The 13108-nt window shown below is 39.6% G+C and overlaps 1 protein-coding gene across 1 annotated transcript; it reads right to left on the bottom strand.

The window, feature by feature from the left end:
* Positions 1-3797: 3797 nt before the first annotated feature.
* Positions 3798-6377, bottom strand: LOC120108544 (the record flags this gene model as incomplete). Its single annotated transcript, XM_039122172.1, has 1 exon — positions 3798-6377. A coding segment is annotated over exon 1 (2580 nt), but the record flags the coding sequence as incomplete, so codon positions are not given.
* Between the last annotated feature and the right edge of the window lie 6731 nt (positions 6378-13108).

Genomic DNA, 13108 nt, shown 5'->3' on the forward strand with positions numbered 1-13108 from the left:
TTAGATTTCAGCAACCCAATTCATAAACTATTAGCCAACTCAAATCTAACAGCTATCAGATGATTATGTTAAAATCGAATTTACTGTAAGAAACTACTGACAATTGATCAGTTCTTTTAATAAATTTAGAAGAAGGATCGTTGTTGATTAGGAAATCAACACATAATTAGGGCACGTTGTTCTACTTTTAGTTTCCTGCTGTTAAGTATAAAAATTTGGGAACTTAACTGAATCCAATAACGACTTACTCAGAATTTTAGTGGAAGGATCACACAAACACGATGCTCGAGAAAAGTCCTGGAAGAGGGAGGCAAGTCCAGGGTCCTGATTCGCTGACGGGTCGCCCTTCGTTGAGACGGATGGAGGAAACCGACAAGATCTGGAACAGAAGTCCTGGGTTAATTGAGGTAGCAGGATGTTTGGGAAAAACAAAACACAATAATCTATTCAAAGGATAAATAGTCCGGACGAAGGTTCGTCGGATCGGGAAGGAGTCCGGATGAGTGAATGGGAAGCCGGATGAGGAGCGCCGCCTGCGCTAGAGGAAGTTGTGGAAGTCAGGGAACGCCGCGTTCACTTAGAAGAGAAGGACTTTAGAGAAGGGAGGAGGGTGGGATCTTGGGATTGGACACCAAACTTCTTTCAGGCAATTCATCAAACAGCTTTTCCACTTTCATTGAATTTCATCCTCCCCTTACATACCGAGATAAACCCCTTTTATAGGCAGGGCAACCAGTTACATGATAAAGAAGGAATAAATGGCCTCATAACCGGCTGATACATTGATGCAACGATGGGAAATTAATCGTTCCAAGGAACTGTGGAAGCTGAGAAGACTCGTGATGGAGAACACGACGTTGAAATGGATCGGGATGGCTTCTTCTTGGATGAATAACAGCAGCGTTCAAAATCCCATGGCAACCGGCTGATATTTCCTTGAAACAGGGACGCCTCTTGGGCTTCAAAGAACGGCTGGAGGACATTGGAACCGAATGGGTTTCCTTCGGTTTCCCACCTCTTCATCTTCTGGGAGTGAATCTGATGCGGAAGAACAGGGAAACCGAACCGTCTCTTGCTGCTTAGGGAGGAAGATGATCCACGGGAAGAAGATGACTCGTCGGCTGGAGAACCACCTTGCTTCGTTGGTTGGAGAAGGCGTGGCCGGCTAGGAAGAAGAACCGGCGTGCTTCGTTGGTTGGAGAAGGCGTGGCCGGCTGGGAAGAAGAACCGGCGTCGATGGAGTTGGCTTCGGTCGCCTCTTCGTCTTCTTCGGCTGGAGCTGGGAGATGAGTACGGCGCTTACGGGACAAAACAGGGGAGCTGACGGTTTTGTGAAGGAACCGGTCTTTATGACATGGACCGGCTGGCTGGTAGTTCTTTTGGGCTGGTTTATTTTGAATGTGGACTCTATTATGACATGGACTCAATACTACTTAGGCTGGACCGACATTGACTTGACTCAACAATTACTTGAACTGGACTTGAATTGGATTGGACCAACTCAACATTACTTGACTGGACTTAACTCAACATTACTTGATTTAAATAAATAACTAGAGAAAATAAAAAAAATAAAAAAAAACTGGACGACACAAGAAATGTGGACTAGCAGTCAAGCCATAGTGATGCTGGCTCATTGGTGTCCCCACCAATTCTCCCGGACTAGAGAAAATTCAACTCCGTTGAAGGAAGTTGTTTCTGGCTCTGATAGTGCTCAAGAATGTCTGGATCAATCTGCTGCAGTTCCTCTCGGGTTATCCATGTGTCATCAGACTCTGGCCGACCGTGCCAACGAACTAGGTATCTCTGGTAGCCTTTCCTCCTAGTAGAAATAATTTGCTCGTCCAGGATCTTCTCAATGCGATCGTGTTTCTTGGAAAATTTTGGCCGTGGACACTCAGGTATGGGTTCACTCTCAAAGGAGGGATTAGGCTCAAATGGCTCACTGGGTATCGTTATTGGCTTTTTATACTTAACCAAATCAGAGATATTAAAGGTAGAACTAATGCCAAAATCTGGTGGTAAATCTACCACAAATGCATTTGATCCAATCTTCTTTAAAATTTTAAAAGGACCTGCTCCTCGTGCATGCAATTTCTTAACAGTTCCAGAAGGAAATCGTTCTGGTCTAATTCGTATCATAACATAATCACCTTCAGCTAAATCAGATGTCCGGCGATGTGAATCTGCTAATTGTTTATAAATTTGATTGCTGATATTTATTTTTTTATAATATCTTTATGCAGATCCCTAATATGTTGTGCAAATGACTCAGCTGACTCAGATGTCCTGAAATGCATGGGTAATGGAATGAGATCAACAGGTTTTCTAGGGTGTTGACCGTAAACAACCTCAAATGGACTCATGCCAATGGTTCTATTGACGGAACTATTATATGCGAATTCGGCTCGAGGTAGTAAAAGATCCCAAGTTTTCATATTTTCACCTACTAAACACCGAAGTAAATTACCCAAACTTCTATTTACAACTTCGGTTTGACCGTCAGTCTGAGGATGATATGCAGATGAAAATTTTAACTTTGTCCCCATTAGATGCCATAAAGTTTTCCAGAAATAACTGACAAACTTGACATCTCGGTCTGATACAATGGATTCGGGTAACCCATGTAGACGAACGATTTCGTTAAAATATATCCGGGCAACTTGAGAAGCATCGAAGGTTTTGGAACAGGGCAGGAAATGAGCCATTTTCGAAAATCTGTCTACAACCACAAAGATGGAGTCATGTCCCTTGGCAGTCCGTGGTAATCCTAGAATAAAATTCATACTGACATCTTTCCAGGGATATTCAGGTATTGGAAGTGGAGTGTATAATCCCGTATTCTGTCTTTGCTGTTTGGCAACAGCACAGATTCGACACTGAGCCACAATTTTGGCAACGTCGCGCTTCAAACTGGGCCAGTAGAATTGACGCTCTAGGGCTTCAATAGTTTTGGCCTTCCCAAAATGACCAGACAATCCCCCAGCATGTAATTCCCAAATTAAAAAATCTCGAACAGACGTATGCGGAACACATAATTTATTATTCAGGAAAAGGTACCCCTCTTGTAGGGAATACTTATCTATCTCTTTCGAAGTTCCTTGTTGGAGTGCAGACATGATTTTTCCAAAATCAGGACAGTTATCATATTCTTCTTTTAATTTTTCAAATCCAGTGACTTGAATACTGACTACTGACAACAGGTTTGCCTTTCGAGATAACGCGTCAGCAGCTCGATTATCTACACCGGAACGATGTTTTAATACAAAAGTGTATGATTGTAAAAATTCAACCCATTTGCCATGTCTAGGATTTAATTTCTTTTGTGAACTAAGGAATCTGAGGGCTTCATGGTCTGAATATAAAATGAATTCTTGTGGTAGTAGGTAGTGCCTCCAGAATTTAAGAGTTTGAATTATGGCATAAAATTCCTTATCGTAGGTGGAGTATTTGCGCCTGGTTTCATTTAGTTTTTCACTAAAATAGGCCACAGGGTGTTTGTCTTGACTTAGGACTCCACCAATTCCTACACCTGATGCGTCACATGCGACTTCAAAGACTTTAGAAAAATCAGGAAGTCGTAACACAGGTGCACTGGTCATTAAAGTCTTTATCTCCTCAAAAGCGCGATTACCAGCCTTAGTCCACTCAAAGGCTCCCTTACGAATACAATCTGTAATTGGTGCCATGATTGTGCTGAATCCTTTAATAAATCTACGGTAAAAGGTGGCTAACCCATGAAAACTTCTTACTTCATGCACATTCTGGGGTGTGGGCCAATTCTTGATTGCACTCACCTTTTCAGGATCCACAGATAGTCCATCTGGAGTCACAACAAATCCTAAGAATGTAACACGTGTCGTCATAAACTCACATTTCTTAAGGTTGATAAATAGGCTTTCGGATCTAAGCGTCTGAAAAACTTGCCGGAGGTGGTCTAGATGTTCCTCCTTTGTTTTACTGTAAATGAGGATGTCGTCAAAGTAGACGACAACAAATGTTCCCATGAAAGGTCGTACTACTTGAGTCATTAGTCTCATGAAAGTGCTGGGAGCATTTGACAGACCGAATGGCATTACTAACCATTCATATAGTCCATCCTTTGTTTTAAATGCGGTCTTCCACTCGTCTCCTGGTCTGATTCTAACCTGATGGTAACCACTTTTAAGATCAATTTTAGAAAATATATTCGATCTAGAGATCATATCTAGCATATCGTCTAGTCGGGGAATCGGAAATCGATATCGTATTGTGATCTTGTTAATTGCCCGACTATCAATACACATTCTCCAAGTTCCATCTTTTTTTGGAGTTAAAAGGGCAGGTACGGCACATGGGCTTAAACTCTCCCTAATGAATCCTTTTCTTAGGAGTTCTTCGACTTGACGTTTCAACTCGGCATGTTCGGTAGGGTTGAGCCGATAGTGAGGGGCATTTGGTAGGGTCGCTCCTGGGACTAGGTCTATTGCGTGTTGTATGTTCCTCATAGGTGGTAGTTGATCAGGAAGTTCCTCTGGGATGATTTCCTCAAATTCTTTAAGAAGACTAGTCATTTCTTCTGGAATTGGGCTTGTTTCTTTTAGACTAACTTCTTTAACAGCTAAAACCCACACAGAAGGGCTTTCTTTGATGTCTCTTTCTAGTTCTTTTGCGTTGATCAAGTGTAATCCCTTGGGTTGTTCTTCCTCTTTTGGTTTTATTGAGTTACTATCCTTTGGCTTTTTTGGTGGTGAAGGGTATAGTGTGATTTTCTTGCCTTTGTGCGTGAATGAACAAGTATTTGTTCGACCAAAAAGCGTGGCATCTTGATCGAATAACCAAGGTCGTCCTAAGATAATGCTTCCGACGTCCATAGGAAGAACGTCGCACCAAATTTCTTCCTGGTAGGATTGAAACTCAATGGGTACCTTGCAACGGTATCTAACAGGTATGGATGAAGTGTCTAGCCAGGCGACCTTGTAGGGACTGGGGTGGTCGACGGGTGTAAGTCCAAGCTTGGAAATCGTATCAGTGGAAACTGCGTTGATGCAACTTCCAATGTCAATGATAATTTTACAGACCTTGTTCCCATTGTTTATATAGGTGTGAAAAATTGTAGTTCGTCGCCAATCTTCACATTCCTTTGGTTGAGTCAGGGTACATCTTAGTACGTTTATCCTAACTTCAGGTTCAGTTTCTTCAGTGAAATTTGGTTCATCGAATCCCTCGGCTAGTTCAGGATCAGCTATGTGAATTTCTTCGTCTTCTACAGTTTCCCCCGGGTGTTCTTCTTCGATCTCTCCAATATGTAGGGCACGAGAAGGGCACTGGTTTGCAAAATGTCCAATTCCATGACAGTTGAAACATCTACCCCTTGAGCTACCCTCCCTACGTCCTTCATTCAGGGTGCCTTTGCCTCGGTCTTCTTTCCTGGGTGGAGGAGCAACTAATGGAGGTCTAGTGGTTGAGGTTGGATTTGGATTAGTTCTGGGGACTTGGTGTGGTTCGGGTCTAGGACCTAGTATACTCGAAGTTCTAGGTTCACTGGGTCGAGTGATTGGCATTCTTTGGAATCTCTCATAATCCTGCGCTAATTGATATGCCTGCTCTAGACTATAGACCTCTCGCATGAAAAGCTCTCGTTGGATGTCATTTCTTAACCCGGCACGAAATCGGGAAAGGGTGACAGAGGGATCCTCATTGACATGACATCGCATGAGATACTCATCAAACTTGGCGATGTAGTCAGTGACGGATTTGTTTCCCTGGGTCAAGGTCTGCCATTGATCAAGGAGGCGTTGTTGATAGGAAGTAGGTAGGTATTTCTCCCTGAGTTTATCCTTCATTTCATCCCAGGTTCGGATGGGTTCCTGTCTCCTATGTAAAATTAGACGTTCCACATTCTGCCAATAATATTTGGCTTGACCGAGAAGCCTCATTTTTGCAAATCGAATTTTACGCTCTTCAGACATGTCGTACCATTCGAAATAATGATTCATATCTGACTCCCAGTCAAGATACTCATGAGGATCCATGCGGCCTACGAAACTGGGTGCCTCAACCCTGACACTTCGAAGTATACGGTCATCGATGTCACGGTGATCATTAAGAGGTTGATTTATAGGATCACGACCTCTTTCATTGTGATGGGGCCTTTCTCTGGGATAGTCATCTAGTGGACGATTGTGATTTCTGTCAAAGTTTTGCCTATTCCTGGGATAGTCATTGACATGTTGGTGGTTCCGATCAAAGAGTGGGTGATCAATTCTTTCTCTTGGGTTATTGGCTAGGGAAGGGCTACCCCTATCTTGGTATTCTTCTAAGGCATCGACTCGGGTACATAACCTTCCTAGCTTCTCATTAATTTCTCTAAGGATTGAGCTGATATCAGGGTCCATCCCACGACTGGACTCAGGCTCGTCTGGTTGATAACTAGTTCCGGATCTGGTAGTCATGGAGTTTGGGTAGCTTTTCTTTGAAAATTTTATTATTTTTTTTTTCTTTACACAAACACCCTAATACAATAAAACAAAAACATGCATCACCCAACAATTTCTAAGGTTTTCCTAAAAAATTCTAGACAGCTCCTAACTGGGTTGAAGAGTACACTTAAGCCTCCAATCCGGTCTAATAACCTAGTCGACCAGGTAAGCTCCCAGGTAAGTGGAGGGGTCACGTTGCATGTAGCAAAGGTCCCACTTAAAACCCACTTTCCTCAAACAGAAACTGTCTCCCTTTAATCACTTAAAGGGACAAAGCTTGCCTAGACATCTGAAAGAGTAGATGCCCTACAAGCCAATCGCAATATGTATTGCGAAGGGTTTTTCTTTTGATTTGTCCAAATCATGTACATAACATTTAAATATGAATAAAGGCATTATGTTTTATCATATGCTGTTGATTATATTTATGATAAACTCCTTAGATTAGGGCAATGGTTTTAAGACTATGATGAGATCATACTAGTGAGACTTAAAATCCTAAAATCCTAATCTTAAATATTCCCAGTCATTGGTACATTGAGTCGGGGATCAATGATTACCGGAAAAACTGGCATGTCTTATGTATGCTCGATGCAGAGGATGATTGATCTCACAATCATTTGTGTGGAGACACTAATACAAAGATATGGGTGCTCATTAGAAGAATGAGTTCACTGAATTGACCTACAAAGAGAAATCTTATGAAGTCTTACTTACATGTCAAAAGATGATTCTCTTAGTGGGAGTTGTGCAACTGATCCTTTGACCTGAGATCACCATGGTATCTTGTGCACATGAACCTATGTTTTGGTTTACACTCATTCATGACAATAAGTTATGTACGAGGTCTTCTGGATATGGTGGATTGTGTACGAAGATTATGAGTAGGCCAACAAGGAATTAATCACTTCTAGTAAGAGAAGATAGCATCCTATTTATTCTAATCATATGATAATTCAGGAAGCCTTTGATCAAAGCAGAATGAAAATTAGAAAGAGTTTCTAATGTTTCATTATTTGAATTATCATTAAAAGATTGAGAAAAATATGAATATTAATTGAGTTTGACATATATTCATACTCATATACATATTTGGGATGCAGTTTGATTAAAGGATTGAATTGCATGGTAACTTGCCACTGAAGGATATTTTTGGTATTTCTACCAAATTCCATATTTTTCGGGTAGACATGACACGTTGCTAGACGTCAATCTTGTCTTATAGGTTTGATCGAATTAAAGAGTTTAATTCGATCACCAATTAGAAAGGATTCTAATTGTTAAGTTCGGGTTCGCGCAGTTTAGACTTAAATCGATTAGAAGAGTTCTAATCAAGTTGGGTCAACTCGCACTCACACCTATTGCTGGCTAAGTATGGAACCCAATGGGTCACACACAAGAAAATTTATCAAGGGTCTAATTGGATTAGATCATGTTTGCAAGATAAACATCCTAGCAGGTGTTGCAAACCTTAGCTCCTGATTCGAACTGGATTCGAATCTGATTCGAATTGGATTCGAATCTAATTCTTAATTGATCTAATTTGATTAGATCATATTCTAATATGGGTTAGCCAAGAGTTGGCACCTAATTGGCTTGGTTTGAGTCTAATTGGATTAGATTTGATAAATCATTCATTTTTGACCGTTGGATCAATATTTGGATGAAGAGATGGATCAAATGGATGGCACCATGAATTGGAGCCATTGGATTTTCATCATAGGATGATGGGAGATCATGATGACGTGATGGATATCATTGGGAGGCATGGAGATGAAAAATAGGTGAAGGAAAGAGAGAGAATACGTGAAGATTAAATGGATAAGGATGAACCATTTATTTGATCTTATCCATTCTCTCTCTTCTCTCTTCATCACGCCTAAGGGATATATGGCGCCTTCTTTCATGGCCTTTGGATCATCATCAACCCTTGATGAATGGATAAGGTTGGTTCCTATTTTTCTTGCGTGAGAAGAAGTGAAGAAAGGGAAGAGTACGGCGCATTTTCATGAAGAGGTGCTTAGGGAATCAAGCGCCACATCATAAGCGCTTGATCTTATCCTAACCACTTTTGATACGCCTCTCCCTATTTTTGTGGCGCCTTCTCTCCTCTTATCACGCCCCATCTGAAGGATGTGTGGATGGGATGCATCCTTTGGTGATGCATCCCCACGCCATCTATAAATAGGAATGCTCCCGGTGTTTTCTAATCATCGGAAATCAATCCAACTCTCTCTCTCTCATATCCCTTCTTTCTTACATTAGTTTCTTTCTTTCTAACATTGCTTCTAGTGTGTCCTAAGCCAAGACAAGGTGGTCTTCCTTAGGATAAAAGGATTAGAAGTGATTTTAGAAGGCTAAAGAAAAATAGAAAGGAAGGAAAGCAAGCTATTAGAGTTCTTTAGAAGAATTCTGCATTAAGGATCAAAAGTCTTTGGAGCTAAAGTCTTGATCAAGTTTTCGTGTGGATCACCATTGGAGGGCGGACACTTGGACGCCTCGTGGAGATTGTACACTTTGGATTAGCATTTGAGGTATTCTACTAATTCTGCATTTATTTTATATTATTTGATTGTAATCATTAAGGTGATCTAGGCTTAAAAGGGTTTCATGCATAGGGACTTTATTAAGAAAATTTTTAAAATCCCTAGCTTCCGCTGCCCATTATGACATGCTAGAACCCTACAGTGGTATCAGAGCCATCCTTAATTGGTTCAATCAAATAATAATGCATGATGTATGATTATTAATTTACTATGAGATAGTAATGTCATATGCTTAATGAAATGCTGAAATATATGATTCATATATGATATGATATGTAATAAAATGTCATGATATGATATTTTCCATATGAAAATATGTTGAAGCATGTTAATTAGTTGCTTATGATTTATACATGCTATGAGATAGCTATGATGCATGATAGCTTATTTTAGATATGTTAAATATATGTTACAATTAAAGAATGTGCTAGAGACTAGTAAGCCCTCAATAAAAATTATATTAAGTCATAGTGTTGAAAAACTTTGAGCTAACCCATTCTAGAATAATTAATCTAATTGGTGTCTAAGAAAAGCACTAAAGGTGGTTACTTAATTAGGACCTTACTCTTTGAGTAAGGGGAGCCTTCCACCTGCTTACCTGGCCAATTGTTTGATTGTCTATTATGGATAAGCTTAATGTTGATATAACATTATTGATAGCCTTCCTTCATGCCTCGATATTATTATGTCAAGATCCATGCTAGTTTGTTGTGCTAACACAAAACTTGCAATGGGGACTGATGTTATACTGTCTTGGTGCATTAAGATGCTTATGGCATATTTTAATATATTGCCTTGTTGTGTAACCACAAGGGCAATATTATTCGAATATGACTATATGGAAATGAAGGGTTTGACTTAACTAAAATATTATTGTTTGTTGTGCTAACACAAGGCAATAAGTATTTTAAGAGGACAAGATAAAGTTGAGAATTGCATGAGATGCAATTGGAAAGAGTTTCCTACCTTTGAACTCATAAGAGTTTGTTGTGTAAACACAAGGCTTTTTATGATGAATTAGGATCTCAACCCTACTAAGAAAAATTATATTTTCACGTTTATCATAGGAGAGGGCTATGATATTCGATAAAAATAGTAGGAGACAAATTAGATTAAAGTCCTTATCTAGTTGCAAACATGTCATCATGATTGGTCTGCTTATATTAGTTATGTTCTTGCATATGTAGAATTATTAAATGGCTTCACTTTCACTAAGAGGCATCTTAGATGCCAACAAGTTGACCGGACCAAACTATGTGGACTGGTTGAAGAATTTAAAGATAGTACTCACTCAGGAGAAAATTTCCTATATACTTGAAACCCCTGATCTTGGAGATCTAGGGGATGATGCTACAAAAGAGGAGGTTGCCACACATAAGATGTGGAAAAATGACAGTTTGACTGTCAAATGTATCATACTTGCCTCTATGAGCAATGAATTACAGAGGCAACATGAAGGCATGGACACTCAATCCATACTTCTCAATTTAAAAGAGTTGTATGGAGAACAAAGCAGGACTGCTAGGTATGAGATATCTAAGCAGTTGTTCCGTGCTAAAATGAATGAAGGAACTCCAGTGCAAAACCATGTTCTTATGGTTATAGACTTAATCACTAGATTAAGTCAATTAGGTTTTGCTATGGATAGTGAGCTCAGTCAGGATTTGATCCTGCAATCACTGCCTGATTCATTCTCTCAGTTTGTTGTGAACTTTCACATGAACAAGCTGAACACCTCCCTGCCCGAGCTGTTAAATATGCTCAAAACAGCTGAAGGCCATATTAAGAAGGATAAAGGTCCACTCCTCCTTATAGATGGCACTTCTAAAAGGAAATCGGGAAATAAGGGTTCTAAGAAACGATTGAACCCCAAGAGTAGCATCAAAAAGAAAAAAGGAAAGAAAAACTCCGGATCAAGTACCTGTTTTCATTGCGGCAAAGCTGGCCACTGGAAAAGGAATTGCAAGAGTTTTCTTGCAAGTATGAAGACCGATGCAAGAGTTGCATCAAAAGGTATGTTTATGTTACATGCCAACTTGTCATTAAGTTCTTCAAATTCAAATTCATGGGTATTGGATACCGGCTGTGGTTTTCACATTTGCAAATCTTTGCATGGACTACAGAAAATTAAAATTTTGAAGAAAGGTGACTTCGAGCTGTATGGCGCTGGAGGAGAGTCCATCCAGGCTGAAGCTGTTGGAACCTACAACTTGGAGTTATCTTCGGGAGAGCTCCTACAATTAGAAGATTGTTATTATATGCCCAAAATTATTAGAAATGTAATTTCCATTCCTTTGTTGTTAAAGAAAGGATTTGAAATTAATGGAAAGGGCAATGGTTGCTCTATTTATTTTTCTAATAAGCATCTTTGCAATGGCATTATGGAAAATGGTCTTCTTGTTTTATTACTTAATGACAATGTCTTTCATATTAATAAAAGCAATAAAAGAAAGAGAGAGGAAGTGAATAACACCCTTCTTTGGCATTGCCGACTTGGTCACATAAGTGAATCAAGAATCAACAAGTTATACAAAGAAGAGTTCTTTGATCCTTATGATTATGAATCATTAGGAACTTGTGAATCTTGTCTTATGGGTAAAATGACTAAGTCTCCATTCACTGGACATGGAGAAAGGGCAAGTGAGTTATTAGGACTTGTACACACAGATGTATGTGGTCCTATGACAACTCTAGCTAGAGGTGGATACTCTTACTTCATCACATTCACTGATGATTTATCAAGGTTCGGATATGTGTACCTTATGAAACATAAATCCGAAGCTTTTGATAAGTTTAAAGAGTATCAAAGTATGGTTGAAAAACAAACCGAAAAGTGTATTAAAATCCTTTGATCTGATCGAGGCGGTGAATACCTTTCTAGTGAGTTTTTAAATCATCTTAAAGAAAAGGGCATTCTCTCTGAATGGACACCTCCGTATACGCCACAATTAAATGGTGTAGCTGAACGGAGGAATCGTACTCTATTAGATATGGTAAGGTCCATGATGTGCTTTACTGATCTTCCTATTTCCTTCTGGGGTTTTGCCCTAGAGACCGCTGCACTAATATTAAACAGGGTACCTTCTAAGTCTGTACCTAGCACTCCATATGAGATATGGAGAGGAAAAAAGCCTAATCTTAAGTTTCTTAAGATATGGGGTTGTCAAGCTTATGTCAAAAGAAATTTTGGATACAAGCTAAGTGCTAGATCAGATAAATGTATTTTTGTAGGTTATCCTAAAGATAGTATAGGATACATCTTCTATCATCCTATCGAACAAAAAGTTTTTGTAGGTAGGCATGCCATTTTCTTAGAAAAAGAGTTTATCTTAGAAAAGGGCAAGGATAGAAAAATTGAACTTGAAGAAGTTCAAAACCTACAAATAGAAACACAAGAAATTCTTCAACCAGATGTACCCATTGATGAGGTACAACCACAACACACATCTCCTCTCCGAAGGTCAGATAGAGTGCGAAGAGCACCTGAGAGGTATGGGTTCATCATTGAAAATGATGAAGCCCACATTGTTCAGAATAATAATCCTCTGACCTATTCGGAAGCTGTCAAGAGTAATGACTCTGACAAATGGCTAGAAGCCATGAAATCCGAAATAGATTCTATGTATACCAACCAAGAATGGACTTTGGTTGATGCACCAGAGGGTGTAAACCCTATAGGTTGCAAATGGGTCTATAAGAAAAAGATTGGAGCAGATGGCCAAGTAGAAACCTACAAGGCTAGATTGGTGGCAAAAGGTTTCAGGCAAAAGCAAGGAATTGACTATGATGAAACTTTTTCACCAGTAGCTATGCTCAAATCTATTCGGATTTTGCTTGCAATAGCTGCATACTATGATTATGAAATCTGGCAGATGGATGTCAAAACCGCCTTCCTTAATGGTTATTTTGAGGAAGAGGTTTACATGACACAGCCAGAAGGATTTGTCTCAAGTAAGAGAGCAAATCAAGTATGCAAGCTTAAGAGATCCATTTATGGATTAAAGCAAGCATCGAGGAGTTGGAACATCCATTTTGATACAACAGTCAAAGAGTTTGGTTTTATCAAAAATGTGGATGAACCATGTGTGTACAAGAAGACTA

This window comes from Phoenix dactylifera, unplaced genomic scaffold, assembly GCF_009389715.1.
Source record: "Phoenix dactylifera cultivar Barhee BC4 unplaced genomic scaffold, palm_55x_up_171113_PBpolish2nd_filt_p 001385F, whole genome shotgun sequence".
Taxonomy (NCBI): Eukaryota; Viridiplantae; Streptophyta; class Magnoliopsida; order Arecales; family Arecaceae; genus Phoenix; species Phoenix dactylifera.